Below are 20,774 nucleotides of genomic sequence, written 5' to 3' on the forward strand. Positions count from 1 at the left end.
ATCCTAAGGTTCATCTGCCAGGGCCAAGCAAGCTTGGACAATGGCAGTGAGGTCCTCAGGACGTAGGTTTGTTTAGAGTGACCTTCTCATAGATGGATGGCCTCACAGGGCTAATGGGCTCCATCTGCCTGGGGGACCGGGAATTGAACCTGGGTCGCTGCGGTGAGAGTGCCGCATCCTAACCACTAGGCCACCAGGGGTCCCACAACCACCTATAAAGAACTGGTAAAAAGCACTATCTGCTTTGCCATTGACTAGGAAATGAAGTGAAAAGCTTTAATTGGAAAACGAAAAAAGAGAACCTGTTTTGATTGAAAAACTGTGAAAGACAAGCTGCTTTTATTGACAACTGTAAAAGGCAAGTTGCTCTAATTGAACAAACGACAAGAGTCATCACTTTAATTGAAACTGTTTAACACATATTGCTTTAATTAAACAGTTGTTCTTTAATTCAAAAACCATTAAAGACAACTTACTTTAGTTTAAAAGCTCTTAAAGACAAGTGACCTTAATTAAGGAACAGTGGGTATAATTTAAAAACTGCTACACGGTAAGGGCTTCAGATAACTGCACCCTCCCACATAAGGTACATAGTAATGGACCAGCCAATGGGCATTGAAAGTGTACTGTGGGCTTTAATTAAAACAATGTTAAGCATGTTTCTATCAAAAATTAAATTGTGTGAGTTAAGAAGGCATATAAGCAAGTGCTCAACAGGTCACATGGGTTGCTGCTGTTGTTGCTGCTGCTGGGATTGCTGCTGCTCTGCTTGCTGGTTCACTCATCATCAGAGATCACAGGATGAGAGATCACAGGACATGTGACCATGAGAGAAGATCAGAGAAGAAGATGAAGAGGAGATGGGGAATAGAAGACAGAAGACCAAAAGTCAGAGCCTAATATCCCCCACCATAGAGGACCAAATCTACAAGCCAGCACTGAGCCCATGGTAGTGATAACCCCTTTTCTGTGCTTCTAGTAATTTCTCTTGGCTTGTCCTACTTTCCTATTTTCCTTCTTTCCCTCCTCTCTTTTTGTTTCAGAAAATAAAGTTGAGTTATTGTTTCAGAATCCAACATCTGGCCTCGTTTGTGCCTTAATCTTGCTTGTGGGTATATTAGAACCTAATTCCTCTCTGCACCTAAGCGAATTGGAACACCACTTCAGCTAGTGTTTTGTGAAACATGTTTTATCTGGACAAGAATTGCCTATTTGTTAGTTGCAAAAGAAGAAAATCCTTTAAGAAGCCCACAAAATTTCAAATAAACTCTTAGGTTAGACTCTTGAAGGAATCAGTGTACACTAAAACACTGTCTACAGCACACTATTTTGAATAGTTTTGCACATAATCTTGCAAGTTTGTACTGGCACAAATCATTTCTAGAAGAGGCTGAGTGGTTTTGTTGATGGTATTTGGCTGGATTTGTGTTTTTTAATTTTTTATATAAATAACTCAGTCTTTTCTTTCCAAACCAAGTTCAGCCAAGCCCACAAAACATCCTCCAATATTTGCAAGGAAATTGCAGGAGATAGGCTGTTCTCCTTGGAGACCCTGCTGCAGATACAACAGGTATGGCCTGGCACAAGGCTGAAAACCACTCCTCAGATTTTCACAGGCTGCAAGAATTCACCAGGTGCCAACAGATTTGCAACACTTCCTAAGGTGTGGGCCTCTGTCTCGGGGCAAACCCAAGAACACTGGGCAGATATGGCATACGCACCTGCTGGGTGCAGGCTAAGGGACCATTTCCAGCCATTACCCGCCATCCAGGCAATAACCTGCAGATTGCACACACCAAGCTACCTGCACTAGGTGTATTACTCAAAATGACCACCCAAATTTCACAAAAATTATTAATTTTACTTGAAAAGATAAGCTTCCCACTCAGTAAGGGGAAATATAAAGGATGTAAGAATTTTAAATTATCTGACTATGCAGGCGACCTGTGATAATACCTAAAATATTGTGATTTCCAACAACATGTTGAGAGGACAATTTCTTTTGCTAAAATATGGCACAATCGGCACAGTTGAATGCAGAAGTTTACCCGTGAACAAAGAAAAATAAGTTGCTTTTCAGCTGCATGGAGCACGCTCAGGACAGCAGGACACCAACACTTGTAGAAAAAAAGCTGCTCTACACTAATAAAATCACATTTTGTTGAAAAGAGGTTCTCTGAAACCACTTTTATAACTTTCATGTTTTCCCTGCAATTATTCCAAGGAATCTGTTTCCCAAACCACCACCTTTTCCCTATTTCCTCGGCTCTGCTCTTTCTTTTATTTCACAGGCTCTCCAGCTTGTCAGGCACTGGACAACTCCACGGTTCAGAACAAACACGTATTAAGCTTTTTTTGCAATTAATATGTTATGGAAACTTCCCTATCCAACCATCTAGAAGCCGAGTGGCAGTTATACTCGTACCATCTGAGCTGGGACCCTTAACAGTCTATTTGCCCGATAACCTGCGGTCTTCCTGCTGAGTCATCAGCTCTTGCTGTGTCTCTGAGTGGCCAGTCACCTGGATAGCACCTGGGTGGGTGCCAGGTCATGGCTTGTTGCTTGGGGCTCCTGCTATTTCTCTCCATCCAGGGTGCAATCTGCAGCTTGTACTGCAGCCGCTTACTGAGCTACCTGCACTGGGTGCAGTCCTCAATAATATTGATTTCAAATCCTTGTGGATAAGTTTAAACATTTGCAAAAATGTTTTTTTCTCATTTTATTGTACCCTGTGAAAGACGATTATAGCTAAAGGCAAAAGTAAAATAGGTTTAGGTGTTATAATTTAAAAAGTAGAACTGTACTTAAAGAGTATGTGCGTAAGTGTTCGAATACTTTCATACTGAAAATTGTGGGAATGCAAATTCATCATGACACTGTAGAAATGAGAAGAGATTTCAGCAAGAAGCCATGGGATTTAAGCAAAAGCAAGGAAGAACTGTTTGCACTCGCTGATTGAAGTCTTGCACCATCTGTGATAAGCAAGACAAACAAATAGTCTTGTAAACAACATGTGATAGCTCTCTTTATGGCTTTGTTTTGCCCCATCAGTGGTTGTAACCATTATGGAAAACTGCTTGCTTATCTGTTTAATGGAAAAATACCCTTTGTGTGTCCCTGCCCCCAAACCCTGGCTAGGAACGGAATGTAAAAGTACAAAGCATGCATGCCCCTTCCCCAAACCCTATATATACTAAAGGTTGTAATCAATAAACGATTCAGTTTGTCCATACAACCTGGGTCCATGCCATAGTCGTTACAGAAAATATTGTTATATTGCAAGTCCAACTGGACCACCTGTGCTGGTTTAAAAGTTAACCAGCAAGGCAAAATGAACTCAATTCAAAAGAGAGATTTATAAGTCAGAATAACAATTTATTAAAATAATGCAATAAGTACAAGTATACAGACAGACAATTGGTTTTAACCCACAAAACCCAAATGTACAAACCCAGCACCCTGGGGTATGAACAAAAGTGGTGTACCTTGGCCCACCCCCCGAGTCCAAAGCAAAGGGAGAGGGGATAAAACCTGCTGGTGGGAGAGCTGCTGCAGTCTGGTCAGAAGTGGTGATTGCAGTCCAGTTGAGGGTGGTGGTCTCAGCCTGGTTGGGAGCAGCGGTGGTCTGCTGTCTTCCTCTGGGTCCCACGAGAGAGAGCGCCCCAAGGCTCTGAAACTCCCAGTTATATACTCTCCAGTTCAGGCGGGAGTGCTCAGTCCCTCCCTCAGAGTAGAGAATTCCAAAAAAGGGCATGTGGATGCTCAGTCCCTCTTATCAGAGCGGGGAATTCCATATAAGGATATCAGAGCGGGGAATTCCATAAAAGGGTACAGGAACATCTTCCCACCTTGCAGGCCTCTACTGACAGCAGTTTTTGGGAAATGGCATGGAGGCTATAGAATACACAGTTTTGGGTTACACCCATCCAGGGATGAATTGGTCCCAGCCGTTCTAACCAGGACACCACCGATAACCTCAAACCTACCATTCCCACTGCCTCACTTAACACCAGCAACCTTTCCCTCTTCTTTGCCCTTAGTAAAAGGGGGAAACAGTTATATACTCCAGAGAGCTATGGATAATAATCAGGATGGAGAAGGCTCATTTGTATTTTGGCATGTTATCCTGTGTGATTGTGTGCACAGAAAGCTAGATCAGGTAAACAAGGTCAGTCTAAATGGGTATGGCTTGTTAAACATTGATCTGATTTGATTTCCGAAGTCTTCATTGTTTACTTCAAACAAGCAGCTGACTCAGAGCAATGTAAATCCTGCTCCTTTTTTGTGATGATGAAGGTCCTAATTGCAGTTGGATTTATCATTTGAGTAAGTGTGAAAAGCATAATCAAAAAAAAGATATCCAGGCTCTGGTTTCTGACTCAAATACAAGGATGACAACAATAATCCTTTATTACTTCAGCTATTCTTGAATTCTTGTCCTCAAAAACTGCAGATTTTTCTGCCATTCAGTCAGGATGTTTTTGAATTCTTGATCTGCATTTCACTGTTTGGTTAATGAAACATTATATGGTAGAGTAGGTTATATACTCTCAGCATAAATTTCTATATCATCCATTTAACTTTTGTTAGCACAGTGCATGCCTAGACATTTCCCTTCTTTCTATAACACAGCTCCCCTTCTAATTTTCCTTCCCATTCCCACAGAGTTGTCACCTTACATTGCTCATGACCCCACAGTCACAATACCCTATGAGAAGCCAGGTAGGTCTTTAAATCCTCAACCTGACTCTCAGACCACTAAATTTAATTCCTAACAGTGAAGGTCCAGTTTAGACATTGAATTATCTCCCTTTGTTCCTATATTATACCTCTGTGACTATTTCCTAGGCAGGCTTTTCTAAGCGTACTTCTCTGCATTACATTTCTGTTACTGTCAAATAGCCTGAAGCCTTGATTTCACCTCTCCATAATCTGGTACAGCACTTAGTCATACAATGAGGTCTTATAAGGAGATATCTTCTGCTTTCATTCAGCTGATAGTCATCTGCTCCTCTATTCTTTTTAATGTAATGTTAAGCAACAGTCATCTGCTCCTCTATTATTTTTAATGTAATGTTAAGCAACCCTAACTCTGCAATTAAGGCTTGACCGCCTTGTTCAGAGCCAAGATTAACGCAGGAACCTAGTTTTTCCTGGGTCTCAGACCTTCACCCTATATACATTCACCAACAGTCAAGTTCTTCTGAATGTCAGAATCAGAACTGAAATGCCAGCTCAGTTTCAGATGTCATGATATTGCACGTGACCTACTTGTCAGGCAATATTGCAGCATGAAGTCTTTGTGTCGTGGTTTGGGAATGGTATTCTCCAATTCCATGTTCCCACTGAAATCACACTGCTGCTTGCTCCCCCCTTTAATCTCCTTGGAGAGAATTGGAGGCACAAAAGGCAAAGATGATAGGTTGAGATAAGAACAATTCACTGGAAGCAGCAATGAAATAAGAAAACAAACAGTAACAGCAACGATATTAATAACAAAAGTGTAAAAAAGAGAGAGTGATTCACATGCAAAAATGCTCACTGCAGAGCTCAGAACCTGACTGCAACCTGAAGAGAGTCCTTCCTTCCGGAAAGAGACTGCCTTTCCCCCACCCCCAGCAATGACTTGAGGTGGTATAGAATAACCTTGGGGTTCTAGCCATGCCCCTTCCTGACTACTGCAAAAAATTAACCTTGTCCTGGCTGGAACCTGGCCTTGTAACCCAATATCCAGGAACAAGCAGTACTTGGGCAGAATCTTCCAACTGTATATCTAGTATATTTTCAGTGCTGAATCGGTCAGGACCGATTAATAGAGTCTTTTAAAGTTTTCCTGTCTACAACATAAAGGAAAATCCTAAATCAGGAATAAGTAATGCCAGTACAGTTCTCTCTGAGTTGTGTTTAATCTGCATCATCACTTTGTAACATTCAAGAGATTTCATAGCCAGAGAAGTTCCTTCTATATTATACACCTTAGCTACCCACTTATGTGAGGTATGGCATGCTCAGAATGCCATCCTGTAACTCTGTGAAATACTGCACCATAGAGGTAAATTATTTTGCTGTTTTGATCTGCACTGCCCATGATGATGGCAAATGCCCCCCATCCTTTTAATTGTGAGAAGGGGATTTTTCCCCTTCTAAGTGATCATAAATCACCATGAAACTTGTATTATAAATGGGATGTCCTATCTTTATCCTCATTTCTACATATTTATCACGTGTTTCTAATAATTCATATGGTCACAGTCATGGTCGGTTGGTGCTACGTCACAATGCATCACACATTTTTGTTCAAACTTAGGTCAGTTATTCCAAATCCCAAGCCATATCTTTAGTTCCTGATCTTCTTGTGTGAAGCAAAGAGTGTTGAAGGTTTAATAACATTTTTCATATCCTATTTCTACGATTTGACACAAATCGCTTCTTAACCACTGTAGTGAACTTCAGCTGGCTTTGTGACACATAAAACTTTTTATGCTTGAAATAATACTAAGGCCACAAAGCCTTCCATTCATTTAAGTCTGCATAAACTATTCAATAAGACTGAATTTCTTTAAGTGATTTTTCCAATTAAGTACTATAGTCCTTCAGTTTAGTACAGCACATGAAATTTAATAATACGGCAGACATAATATGAGATTAAAAGACTTATTAAATGTGTGTATTTCTACAGTAGATCTAGAAATCAACCAGTTAAAAATGAAAAAACTACTTACGGGCAAATAGTGAAAGTGGTTGTGGATGTTTGACACCTGTCTCATTTGCAACTGAAAGGAGAAAATACAGAGAAATAAAAAGCATTAAATTTAAATTTTATGTTAAGATTAATGATAATGCGAATTTTTATGCATCTATAGGAGAGAAGACTGTTCACAGTAACACCAGTTGCATTAGTGAGTACAGTAAAAAAAAGTAAGATTAATCCATCTATATAAATGAAATGTCCCACTATTTTGGAAGCCCAGAGGATGATTTAGTAGCAAATTGAATGAAATTAAAGGATCTGTGCAAAGGAATCCTCTGACATTTGGAACTGCATGTAGATACCACCTAGGATAAAAACTGTACAAGTCCCGTGCTTTTTTCCTGCCTTAGATTTATACTGGCATAGGTCAACATTTCTCTGACCCAGATGGTACACAGTCAAGAACATAAACAATTCCGTGGGGTTCTCATGAAACAGAGCAAAGCCTGAAGAAGTTAATGCAGTACAGCGAAAATAGGCTCAAAGAGCTCAAAGACAGGGGAGATAAGGAAAAGGAGATGAGTCAAGACCTAGGCACTGTTGCCAAATATCAGGAACTCCTGCCAAATACACAGGGAAATCATCCAAATTAGAAAGAGTTCAAAAGTTTATGGCGATGAGGAGAAGGAAAACTGACCCCCGCGAGGCTGAAGAACAAGATGTACCACCAAAACTCTCCCCAAATTGAAGACCGTGCCCCCAGCTCCGCCTCAACTCTGCCTGTTATCAATATTATAACTAGATATTGCAATATTATGAATATTAATGGAGAGTGATGTAATCTCTTAGTAAAAACAGTATAAACAGACAAATGTGAGCTGCATGCTTCAGAGCAGTTTGTCCAGGGCGACCTGGCTGCTCTCCGACGTTGTTTGAATAAATACCTCCTGCTTATAGATTAAAACTTTGTCTCTGAGCAGTCCTTCAGTGCCTTTTTGGGGCAAAATTTTGGCATCACTCACAATATTAACTACAGCTGAAAAAGAGGAAAGTTTTCTAGGAGAGGAATTACCATCCACTCAGGACTTTTTTTTTCCTAGAGCTAGAATAATCATAAGGAAGAACATTGATAAGCATATTATAAGTTCACACAGACACCTTGCCAATTCTTTGCTTTCTTTTAAAATGCTGTTTTCTATATACAAGACACGCCAAGCTAAGAAGTCTCATAAAAGGATGCAAACTATGACAGGAACTGAGAGTCACAGGTTCCTAGCAAGATAATGTCAACTAAACAATAATGGACTTTCTGAAGTCAGAAAAGACTTTGATGAAATTTATTTCTTCTGTCAAGGCTTAAGGTTCTCAATTTAAGTTTGGTTTTATTTAAGGCCCATATCCAGTGTCACTGAAGCTTTCTTACTTCCTCTTCAATCTCTACCTGCTGATTAAGATGGCTCTAGCACTCACTTTAGTGAACAGAGAGGCTTTTAATAAATCACTGTCTCATTTTGCCCCCATTAACCAGCAGACAGTGCCTTTACTACACCAAGTGCCTCTGTATCAGCCTGAAGAACTTGCCAGGTTGCCTGGAGCAAAGGCCCTGACATCTTTCAAGGCCTGCAAGGTGCCCTTCCTTGGCTTAAGTCTGTCACAGAAACTGTAGCACAAACACCAACCGCATAAGCTCTGCTGGGACATTGTGTGCAGACACTGGAGTGACTGCACAGAGTTATGCATGTGATAAGTAAAATGAATAATTTGTTCATCAAATGAATTCTTAATTAGTAAAGGTTGTAATGAGTTAGAAATAAGAATGAGTTAATTGAGAGAGTTAAGCTTATTGTTTAAGCTACTATTCCAGTGGTTCAACAGTTGCAGGATTTGTCAGGTACTCTGCTGTTTTATAATACCTGTTCTCAGCATGTTTGCAGAGAGCAAAAGTTATGAAAGATTAACTCCAATGTTAATGAAAAAGTAGTCCACAACCACTTTTGGGAAAAGCCCCAACATGGCCGATCGATCGTGAGGATAGGAGCAGCCGTCGTCTTCTGTCAGCAACAAGACTAAAAAGCCTGTGGGAGGGAAATCCAATAGTGGGAAAGCCCGCAAACTGAGAACCAGTGTGGATGAAGCCCACGAAGCAGGGACCAAACACAACCGAACTCGCGAAATTAGAACCAATAATGGACTGACATGACTGAGAGGAAGGTTGTCACAAAGGGTATAAAGGAGAGGCTTTCGACCGTTGTGGGTGTGGACCGTGGCAAGGCAGGGGTCCTTCCGGTCACCCAGTGCGCTGATTTACTTATTTGCCATTTTCAATAAATCCTTTATTGTTTTCCAAAATTTATCTGAGTCATTTGATTATATCATGCAGGTCCAGAGTGGTTCATAGTTTCAGAGTCAAAACTAGCTCTGCTTCAGGTGATGGCATGGTGAAGGAGAGTGTAAGACTACACTTCCTTTTGGAAGAATTTGTAACAAAGAGTTTCACTTGTTTTCACTTAGGAAGTCTTTCCCGCCTAAGAGTATTTTTCTCAAATATAGTTGGATGTTTTTCTTTCCCTTCTCAATTTGCATCCCAGAGAAAGCTGCAGGCTCTCTCTTTCCCTGGAAGGCAGAGAGATAAACAGATGTTACAGGCAGGCACAGCAGAGAGGGCCTGGAGGAGAAGATAAGGGGTCTTCAAGAGAACAGGAGGTGTGTTTTGCTGAGGCCCAGTGCTTTCAGAGTTGGTGCAGGATTTCTTTGTAAATTTTTAGTGTTCTCGACTTCAGAATAAACCTTTGTATTCTTTCCACTGCCTTGGCATTTTTGGGGATACCTGCGTGTACCATACCACACAGAGAGGTAGCAGCATCCTTCATGGGGCTGGTATCAAAACAGTTGGATCCAGTGACATCAAGAACCATGCCTGAAAATACTGCTATAGCCAATATGTACAGGTCAAGCAGTCAGGCTTTGTCTTTAACTCAGAGACAGGGGGTAGGCTAAGAAATTGCCTGCCAGACTGGTGTCTTCTGGGCTCCAATGTATCTCTATCACAGCAGAGACTGGTCAAATTCATAATATGCACTGACATCTAAATTGGAGCATCAAGTGAACTATTAGATTACCGAGAAAAGGATCTACTAAGGGCCTTTTAACTGTGCTATTATTTGCTTTAGAGTAGTTCATCCACTTTGCTAGCAGATGGCACTCTCTGGTCACCAGGGACTTCAGGTGCATGGGTCTCTGTGGGAACAAGTTAAGCTAGCAGCACCTGCATTCGGTTAATTAGAATCAAAAGGGATTGTTGTGGCCTTGGAGCTGAGGAATGTGCGAATCAAAACATTGAGTTTGCAAAAAATCCTGGAAATTCTAGTTAACTGAATGATAACACCAGGTGCTGTTTACCAAAACAACCTTAATAAAAGGGGAATGCAGAGAGAGCTCTGTGGAGAATCCTGAAAACTGAATCATACCGTGTTCAGCCTCATTTCTTCAGCGCCCATATTTGCCATAGGTCTCAACTTTGTGCCACCTTGCAACAACAGTACTCCACCCAGCATCTGTGTTTGGGCAGCTCAGCTCCCAAATTCACAGCATCCAACACAACAGATGTCATTAACCCTCTAAAATTAAAAAAAAATTAAAAAAATTTTTAAAAAATTAAAAAATAATTTAAAAAAGAAAACAAAAAACAAAACAAAAAAACAACAACAACAACAACAACCAAAAAAAAAACACAAAAAAAACCCAAGGAAAACAAAACGTTTTGTTTTTCTGTTCCAGGGTGCATAAGTTTGTTTTCAGTTGGCAGTGCTTTCCAATGACACCAGATAGTGTCATATACAGAGTAATGCTCTTTCATCTGGAATACAGCCATGCAAAGCAAAGTGCAGGTAGTATAGCAAAGCAATGAGCAGGACAGAAAGCACAGGGCCTGGGAACTGTCCAGGACCAATGAGGTGTGTGCACAAATAAGGGAAAGGTTTCAGAAGCAAAGAGGATTTCTGCATTTGCTCTGTGTGAAAATCTTAGAAGATTTTACTTGATGCAGTTTTTAGTGTGGAAATTCTGCATATTTACCCTACCCTTGTCTTACAGGAGTCTTTGGAGACACAAATAACAGACATGTAAATAAGACTTTTTCTCCAGATGGCCTGAAATCTTCTCAACCCTGTGTTTATTCAAGTTTATTAATAGTAATAAGCTTTTGGACGAAAGCAGGTATGAATTAATAAAGCTGGAGAAAGAAGATGAATTTCTGAGAGAGCAAGTCACAATGCGTACCAAAAATATTATCTAGTATTTCCAAAGATTTCCTGTACCACCATCCCTTTAGATATGCTTATTCTCCAGCCATGCTCTACCCTTGTAAGCTGAAGTCTAGGCTGATTTTCATCTGATGAGATTATCAGCATGAAAACTGCAGATATTTACTTCATTCTTCTAAGTGGCTGACACCTTCAATTTCCATCCCACCATTTTATTTTTTTTTAAATATAAAACTATACACATTTGAAGTTATTTTCCACTCTAACCTAGAAGCAAATAAATCTTGGAAGGGTATAGTAAAGTGCAGGTATTTTGTAAGAAACTTCTAGTCCTTCAAAAAGACAGCCATGACAGGCAGGAGACATCATCCTCTAATCAACCCGTTACAGGAAAATATTCACAATGCTGTCTGTGCTATCTTGTCCAGGTAGACAACAAAATACCAGGCCTAGACATTTCAAAAGCTTTATGTTGTATCATAACTGCCTGGAAAGCCCAAAAGCCTCAAACTGCAATTATAAAAATATATCAGTTTTTTTATTAACATGGATCACTCACAGGCAGGTTCACTGCATGCCCACCTTATAGGCAGGCTTCATTTTTTAATGCATGCCCTATAAAACTATTTACTACAGTTTGCCACCTTTTTTTACAGACGGTATCCATTTCACCACTATGTCACCTCAGTCAATGTAGTTTTCAAAGATCCTTTGCCAAACTCCCAATACAATGCAAAGAAAAATATACCACTTCATAGTATTGACTCATCAACACTGATAGACAAAATATCTGTGTTTTGCCATTAAGTAGCTGAGAGGCTGTAAAAAGAATGTTAGATATTTTTTACCCACCAGTAAAGACATTTTTTCAAGGTGACTTCTTGTTTTTTAATCAGCCAATGGGCAGATGAGCTTAACTATACATTTCATGCTGCTAGTGAATTTGTCAGTTAGGAAAAGTACATTAGATAAGGTCAGAACTCAAATACATAGGTAAATATACACTGAATATACAATCTGAATAAACTCTTCTCTGAGATTTTTCTTTTTCTTTTCCCCTTCAATTCCACATATTTTGAACACCATTCCTGTGAAAAACAAAATTTTTGGATTGCCCTATCATATCATCTGATAATCTTTTCCTTTAAAATTCAGAAGAATAAAAGACAGTACTGTGACTGCTGAGACAATTGTGTCTGTTTACATTTTATAGGCAAACCAAAATAAGATCACGTCTTGAAACTCCAGCAGCCTTTCTCTTAAAGACTATCACATTAGCTGCTTTATAAACTCACCAAACTCAGTCTTAAAAGTAGCTTGCTTTTCATGCTTATTCATCTTATATAATGACACTTTGCCAGGATCTGATTGCAGTGTCAGTTATGACCTATCGTTTAATTTGTGTCAATTCATATTGATGTGTTCTTGCACCAGCAACCTCTTTAAACTGAAAGGGTTTTTTTCTGATGCTTAATCCTCCTCTAATTTGGGCATGGAAACACTGAATTTTCCCATTTCACATTTTTTGTGGACTAAAATACCATGACCATCCAGTTTTGACTCAAAGAGTAGGTATCTTCATATCCCCTTCCCAGCTTTATTGAACCTCTTCAGTGTCAATTCATTTTCTCACAGGTACCATATACAAACATTTAAGGGGACTTATTCTTGCCTGGTCATATACTAGTATATGGCTGTGAGACATCCCTCATACAATTAATAGACTCTCACATGACAGCAGACATTTTTGTTATTAAGTCCTCACCTACATGATCTTTCACTCCATATATTCCATAGACAGAATATCCTCCAGCTCTTCAAGTTTACAGAAAAAATGGCTCTGGTCACACAAGCTCTAGGCTGCTCTCATTTCCAACCTCTACCATGTCAGTCTTCAGAATATGGACAGCACAAGCTCTTTGCCTCCTTTGCCATACACACGTACTTATGCTTCTTGGCACACAAGTCACCAGCAGCATGTGATGGATCCACAATTGTTTGCTAAGAGCCTGAGAATGGCTTCCAGAAAGGTTGTGAATCAAATGACAGAAGAATAACTCAAAATATAATGAACTTCTCCACAGTAACACAAGTGGAGAAGTTCTTTTGGCTATATGACTTTTTTTCTTTTTTCTTAACCTTGAAGTGTCAGGCTGATTTTCTATATTTATAGCTGTCTTGGTTCTGGCCAGGACAGGGTTAATTTTTTCCAGTAGCTGGGGAGGGGCAGGGCTAGGACATGGAGATTATTCTATACCAACTCACGTCATTGCCAGCAGTGGGGAAAAGGGACTCTTTTTCCGGGGAGAAGAGGGTCCTCCTAGTTGAAACACAAAATCAACCAGGTTGGAAAAGACGTCTGAGATCAAGTCCTATCCATGACCCAACCACCACCCAACACCATCCAGTCTCATCTTAAAAACCTCCAGGGACAGTGAATCCACCACCTCCCTGGACCACCCATTCCAATGTCTAATCACTTTCTCTGTAAAGAATTTCTTTCTAATGCCTACCCTAAACCTCCCCTGGCACAGCTTAAGACTGTGCTCTCTTGTCCTACTGCTGCTTACCTGGGAGAAGAGACCAACCCCCACCTCACTCCAACCTCCTTTCAGGTACTTGTAGAGAGCAATAAGGTCTCCCCTGAGCTTCCTCTTCTCCAGGCTAAACAGCCCCAGCTCCCTCAGCCTCTCCTTATAGGGCCTGTGCTCCTAGTTCCTTCACCAGACTTGTTGCCCTTCTTTGGACGCTTTCCAGCACTTCAGTGTCCTTCCCAAACTGAGGAGCCCAGAACCGGACACAGTACTCAAGGTGCGCCCTAACTAGTACTGAGTACAGGGGCAGAATCACTTCCCTGGGCCTGCTGGCCACACTGCTCCTGATATAGGCCAGGATGCCATTGGCCTTCTTGGACACCTGTGCACACTGCTGGCTCATGTTCAGCATCCTGTTTAGAACCCCCAGGTCCCTCTCCACCTGGTCCCTCTCCAGCCACTCTATCCCCAGCCTGTAGCGCTGAAGGGGGTTGTTGTGGCCAAAGTGCAGGACCCAGCACTTGGTCTTGTTAAACATCATACCACTGGATTCAGTTCATTTATCCAGCCTGTCCAGGTCCCTCTGAAGAGCCCTTCTACCTTCCAGCAGATTGACACTCCCCCCCAGCTTGGTGTCATCTGCAAATTTGCTGATGGTGGACTCAATCCCCTTGTCCAGATCATCAGTAAAGATATTAAACAGGACTGGGCCCAACACTGATCCCTGGGAGACACCACTAGTGACTGGCCGCCAACTGGATGCAGCACCGTTCACCACCACTCTCTGGGCCTGGCCCTCCAGCCAGTTCTTAACCCAGCACGGAGTATGCCTGTCCAAGCCGTGGCTGCCAGTTTTTCCAGGAGTATGCTGTGGGAGACAGTGTCAAAGGCTTTGCTGAAGTCCAGACAGACTATATCCACAGCCTTCCTCTCATCCACCAGGTGGGTCACCTGGTCATAAAAGGAGATCAGATTGGTCAGACAGGACCTGCCCCTCCTAAATCTGTGTTGACTGGGTCTGATCCCTTGTCCATCCTGTAGGTGCTGTGTGATCACACTTAGAATGACCTGTTCCATAACCTTGCCAGGCACCAAGGTCAGGCTGACAAGCCTGTAGTTTCCCAGGTCTTCCTCCTGCCCCTCTTGTGGTGTCACATTAGCCAGCTTGGCAAGCGTGGCAGCTGGAGCAGTGGGATGCAGGAAGGAGGCTGTGACCCCGTGGGAGGCCCAGGATGGAGCGGGGTCCTGCCAGAGACCTGGGGTCAGTGGAGAGGGAAGCCCATGCTGGAGCAGGTTTTTCCCAGATAGGACTTGTGGCACCTGTGGGGTACCCATGTCAGTACAGCTCATTCATGAAGGACTGCACCCCATGGAGGAGTGATCCACGGGACAGCAGTTTGGGAAGAACTGATGCCTGAGGGATGGACTCAAGCTGGAGAGATCCATCAAGGACTGCCTCCCACAGGAGGGACCCCACAGGAGCAGGGGAAGGACTCCTCTCCCTGAGCAGCAGCAGAAACAACAACTGAACGCAACCCCTATTCCCCATCCCCCTGCACCGCTGAGGGGGAGGAGGGAGAACATGGAAGGAAGGAGGGGTGGGGGGAAGGTGTTTTTAAGACTGTTTTATTTCTCACTCTTTGGCTCTTATCCTGTCAGTAATAAATATAAGTACTATCCCCACTTTGAGTCTGTTTTGCCGGTGCAGGTAATCAGTAAGTGACCTTTCCCAGCTCTTATCTCTACTCATGGATCCTTAGCTGTTTTTTTTTTCTCTCTCCTCTGTCCAGTTGCAGAGGGAGAGTGAGAGAGCGGCTTTAGTGGGTACCTGGTATCTGGCCATGGTCAACCCACTACAAAGATTTACCAGATTGTGATAGCAAGACATTCTTCTGACTGGCATACCCTTGACCACCAGTAATACTCTGTGAGCTTCTTCAACCACTCCTCCATTGTTCATTCATCATGTTCCCCTACTTGCAGGATTTGAGTGGAAACATTAAACATGTTTATCTCTCTCTCACACTGCACCCCTTACTCTTTTTTAGTTGTATCTCCCCTGTACAAAGACACAGGTATATTCCTGCATAGCCGAGATGTTAAGTAAACTGTCTCAGTTTAATGAGACTGAAATGTTGGCTAGGGGGAATCAGTTATGAGGAAGACCAAGCTCCTCCCTCCAAGCAATTGTAAATCCGAAATTAAGAGGCTCCAATTGAAGAAATATGGAGAAAGAAAAGATAAGAGTCCTTTAATTAAGGATATATGTGTATAGGCAGAACAACAAAAGAACACAAAAAAACCTAAACAACAATCCTGCACCCAAGGTTCCCACCAAAAACAGTTCAGTACTTTTTGCCTTTCGGTGCAATTCTAACCACGGTCAGCAGGGGGCGCTGTTGGGTCACTGGAGGAGCAGAGCCTGCAGTTGCTACCTCGTGGCCGGCAGGGGGCGCTGTTGGGCTCTGGTGGTTGCCGTGGGGGGCCCCCAATGTGTGGGAGAAGCCAAAATGGAGATTACCCCCCACACACTGAGAAGGGGAAGGAGGAAAGGGGAAAAAAGGGGGTTCTTCCTATGGACTCACACTGTCAACAGCTGGCTCTGGCTGGGATTCCTCCCCCTTCATCAATGGGTACAAGCTGCTGCCAACATGGGAATGGAGGATGGAAGGGGTTCTTCCCTCAAAGGTTCCTCCGCAGATAGTCCTGGCTTCTCTGATGAAGTCTGAGCAGGTCCGGGCCGTGGGCAGAACAGGGCATGGGAGAACAGAGGCAGGCTGTGGCCAAAGGCAGCCAGATGACCCAGCTGAAAACAAAATGAATTTCAGAGCCCCTCCACACACATACACCTTCCCTGAGTCAGGGCAAAAGTAAAGTGAGTATGCCGTTTCCCAAGGAGAGGAAAAAACTTACCTCCCCCCCACAATCTTCTGAGGCCCATTAGCTTGGAATGTGAGGCTGCCGGCCAGTTCTTTTGCATTTGTGAATCACTCTAGCCAACCACTCTACCCCTCCATCATTCAACACCTTACTTTCACAGTGGTGCAAGGGAAAAAAAATTTCAAGCTGTGTTTTTTTTTTTAGAACGAGTAAACCTATGACAGAAACTTACCTGTCTGACTACCTATAAACCACTCTGGCAGTCACATTCTCACCATCGCAGATTGTCACCACTGAGCCCAAAGCTCTTTCGTAGTTGGTGACTCCTACACACACTACATACACTGTCAGACAATTTCCCTTACTTGCTCAATGCTAGCTTTCCCATAGCAAATTCCAAGATGTCTGGTAATTTAGTAAAATACAGCAACACAGTAATATCTTAAGCTGGGTGCCTGCAGGAAGGGACCCTGGGCAAAGAAATCCCTGGGCTTTTATACCCTTACAGTCTATGCACCCATTCCAATGGTGATATTTATTTTGGGGTCCTGTCATCCTTCACTGGCTGTTGCAGAGTCGCTGGGTGACTGGCCACCAGCCAGTGCCACAAGTCCTGATGCAAAGGGTTGGCACCAGTTCACACAGCTCATTGCCTGGGGCTCCCACGATGTTCCCATATCTGTAGCTGTAAATCTGCCTTATATGAAAAAACTGTTGTTTAAACATGTTTTAAAATGGCTTTTTTGTAGTCTCTTTGCTAACTCATGTTCTTCTTCCCAAAATCCCCCACGGCCAGTTTTTTTCTCTGTCTCAGGAATGTCCTGAGAAGATATCAAGAAGTCTTCCCATTGGACTCTTTTAACCCCTTCCTGCGATTGGGTGTCCTGTAAGCCCCCTGACCCTGTAATTGGTCACTCTGTGAATCCTCCAAAACCCTATATATGTAACCACCCCAACAATAAACTCCCTCTCTCACCTCCTCTCCAAGTCCCGTGTGCTGTCTCTCTGGCTGCCATGGGACCATGAGGTGGGTGGAGGGGGAGCACCTAACCCCTCCAGCGTCCAGGACCTGAAGAAACCCCTGGTGCTGGAGTAACCCCTTCCCTATCCACCTCAAGCCTTCGGAAATGGAACCCCACAATGGGAGGAATGCAGCCAGAACTGGTACCCCAGAGAGGCTAGCCATACATATCCAGGGCACAACTGGCAGATTGCATCACAGCTGCACATTGAACTACCTGCACTGGGTGTGGTCCTCAACAAGAGAGGCCATTCTGCCATCTAGAAGCAAGGATACAGAAAAAAAATCAGGTGTTTGTGCCATTTCCTGTATTGCTCCATAAGTAATTGCTGTCATAGGATGCCCAGATACCTCAGTCTGATTAAGGCAGACTGGAATACAGAGGAAATCTGAGTAAAAATCTGCAGAAGCCCCTTACTTCAGTACTTCCCTTGAGACACTGTTTTTCTCTTCTCTCCACTCTCCACTCTTTGAGCCTGGAAAATTTATCTTTGCCCATTAGAATGGGAAACATTGAACCATGGCCTTGATCATCTAATCCAAGAGGCACATCTCCCATCACAAGGGTCTAAAAAGTAACCTGATGACCATGTACTTTGGGCCACCACTTGAGACAGGTGACTGAACTTCACATGCCTTAGTCTGGCTTAGTTCAGCAGCTCACCTGTTTTTTAAATACTGGCCTGTCTATCAGATATAGCCCTTGTATATAGTCACTAATTATGATGTAGTCTTGAGACCCCTGGTGGCCTAGTGGTTAGCGTGCAGGACTTTCACTGCTGCGACCACGGGTTCGATTCCCCGGTCTCCTGGCCTGATGGAGGTCGTTAGCCCTGTGTGGCCATCCATCTATGAGAAGGACACTCTAAACAAACCTACGTCCTGAGGACCTCACTGCCATTGTCCAAGCTTGCTTGGCCCCGGCAGATGAACCTTAGGATTAAAGGGTGGGCTCAGTTCAGCGCAGGCTGTGTCTCACCTAAAAAATCCATTGCGCAGGCTGGAAAGGTAAAAAGACCTTTCCCCAAATCTTCGTTCGCGAAGATGGGCCATTATTATATGATGTAGTCTTATGTATGTAGACATGATGTAGACATCACTCCAAATTAGCCCCCTTGTGCAGGGGTATGAGAGCCCCTTCATGAAGCATGAGCAGTTGGTACCTGGTCAAAATGACCCAAAGGAGCCCTGGCAAAAGGTCATGCTCAGTGCTGCAGAAAAAGGCAAGAAAACCCCAGAGACACTTGCTAGCCCACTGTGGGGGGGAAAAAAGCCTTCCTCCCCACAGCTAAAGGGCACAACAGGCCATCTTCGTGGTGCCTGAGCAGCAGGCAGCAACCTAGCCAAAAGGGACTGGAGGAGCCCTGGGCAGTGGTCCTACTGATGCTGCAGAGGAAGGCAAAACTCCCCAAGGACCAGTGCCAATTTGCCAGAGGGAAAATTCCTTTCTGATCCCATCACTGGCAGTTAGCTATTCCCTAAGACTTCTGAGAGTGGCTAAATGCCCCTGGCCTGATCATCTTTCGGGGCAAGAACCCTTTCCCTTGCCTGCCAGAGTGTTCCAAAGCATTGGGACCCTTGGCAATACTCTGCATCCCATTTCTTATGACTGCTGCACCGGGTTCCACAGGAGATGAGGATGGAGAGCTCCATAGTGTTCCTCCAGAAAGCATTCCCTTGGCCTGGCTACTGTTCCCCAACTGAAAAAGCTTTGGACACCTCCAGGGGTTGGTGTTTCTTCTCATCTCCAGTCTTTCTCCCTCAGCCCTCTCCAAGTAATTCCACCAGCTCCTCAAGGACTTCCTTTCAGATGTCTACAGGCTGGCCAACTTTGACAGCAGGACATGGGAGGATACTCCCTTTTGTCCTGCCCCAAGCAGGCCAGTGACTGCTGCGTTGCAGGGTAGTGGCACTGAGATATGGGGGTGATGTGGCTCCCCATACACAGCCCTACCTGCAGCAGCCCCACCCACCAGCATCCTTCAGAGCCTTTGGGGGGCTGCCCAGGGTGCTGTCCCTGCCCTTGGTGGTCATGCACTGGTCACAGCTACTGGACATCCCTCATGCATTCTCTGCCACTCGGCTCTCAAGGACCAACCTCATGCAGTTACTCCTCTCTCAGGCCATGGTAGAAACCAACCCAACAGCTCAGAGACCACCCCTAATAGCAGACCCCTATCTGCACCAGAGCTAACATCCCTGAGACCCTGCAGCAAGGAGGACAAGAGGCTTGATCTGTCTGGGCACAAACCCATTTCCTGGAGTACAAGGGGGCTGATTTTGGCAACTGCAGCTTGGAGTAAAGCCAAATGTAACCATAGCCATAGCTATGAATGGATGGTGCCAACAGTCCACCATGGAAATTGCACTGGCTTTGAAAAACAAGTGAGAGGAGGTAACATTGGTGTGGTGGAAAAGTCAGTCATTTACAGACCTTGAACATTTGGATCGATGTCCAACGGACGCCAGTTCACAAGGAACTTGTTCACTTGATTGTCTGATTTATGAAATCTAACCTGGCATGTAAAGCTCAGATTGAATCCCATCCCAGCCTTTAAAACACCTGTTTTACCCATGCTCTTACGCTTCATGAAGTGAACTTGCATAAGTGTTACCAACTGCAAATCAGCACCAATTTCTTTGATAAAATAACCTGCTCTGATGTCCGAGCAATCATAGTTAAATTATACTAGCACGTACATACAGTTGTACAAAAATATTAATGTAAAATGAATATTCAGAAAAAAATAGAGCTTCTTTATGTAAAAATTAAATTAATACCCATCAGTAAGAAACAGTTCAATATACTTTTCCAGGAAAAATACTGTAAAGACTTACATTAGTATAAATAAATAGGCAAAACCTCTCAAAGTCTTGAGGAAGATTCAAAAGTGTTTCTTTAGAAGAGAGTTTTCATCCCCTTTTACTTAAGTCAACTAGCGAAAAGATCTGGATAAAGCAGTTCCTTCTCCCACCTTACTTTGACCCCTCACTGAGTGCTTAGCACTGTTCCCAAAGAGTTTCCACTGGAACTGGATCAATGGTCAGATGATATCACTATTTATAAACTTAAGCTCCCAGTCTCTCCTGTCATTTCTACATCCATAGAATCATAGAAAATAGTTTGGAAGGGACCTAAAAGCTCATCTAGTTCCAGCCCCCTGCGGTGGATGGGGACACCTTGCACTAGACCAGGTTGCTCAGAACTCCATTCAACCTGGCCTTGAACAGCTTCTCTGGGCAACCTGCAAGTTCCAATGCCTTACCACACTTGCAGTAAAGAATTTTTTCCTAATATCTAATCTAAACCTACTTTCTTTCAGTTTAAAAGTATCATCCCTTGTTCTGTCACTACGTGCTGTTGTACATAGTCTTGCTCCATCTT

At 43.2% G+C, this 20,774-nt stretch overlaps 1 protein-coding gene across 1 annotated transcript in view; it reads right to left on the reverse strand.

The window, feature by feature from the left end:
* LOC113964175 (calcium/calmodulin-dependent 3',5'-cyclic nucleotide phosphodiesterase 1C-like) overlaps positions 1 to 20,774 on the reverse strand; it is a 324,563-nt gene that overhangs the window by 231,410 nt on the left and 72,379 nt on the right. The window contains exon 2 of the mRNA XM_027676115.1: positions 6,724 to 6,774. Coding sequence (XP_027531916.1) covers positions 6,724 to 6,774 — 51 coding nt within the window. The remainder of the gene's footprint in view (positions 1 to 6,723; positions 6,775 to 20,774) is intronic.

Source organism: Neopelma chrysocephalum, unplaced genomic scaffold (assembly GCF_003984885.1).
Source record: "Neopelma chrysocephalum unplaced genomic scaffold, ASM398488v2 Primary Assembly neopelma1_26, whole genome shotgun sequence".
In the NCBI taxonomy this organism is placed as follows: domain Eukaryota; kingdom Metazoa; phylum Chordata; class Aves; order Passeriformes; family Pipridae; genus Neopelma; species Neopelma chrysocephalum.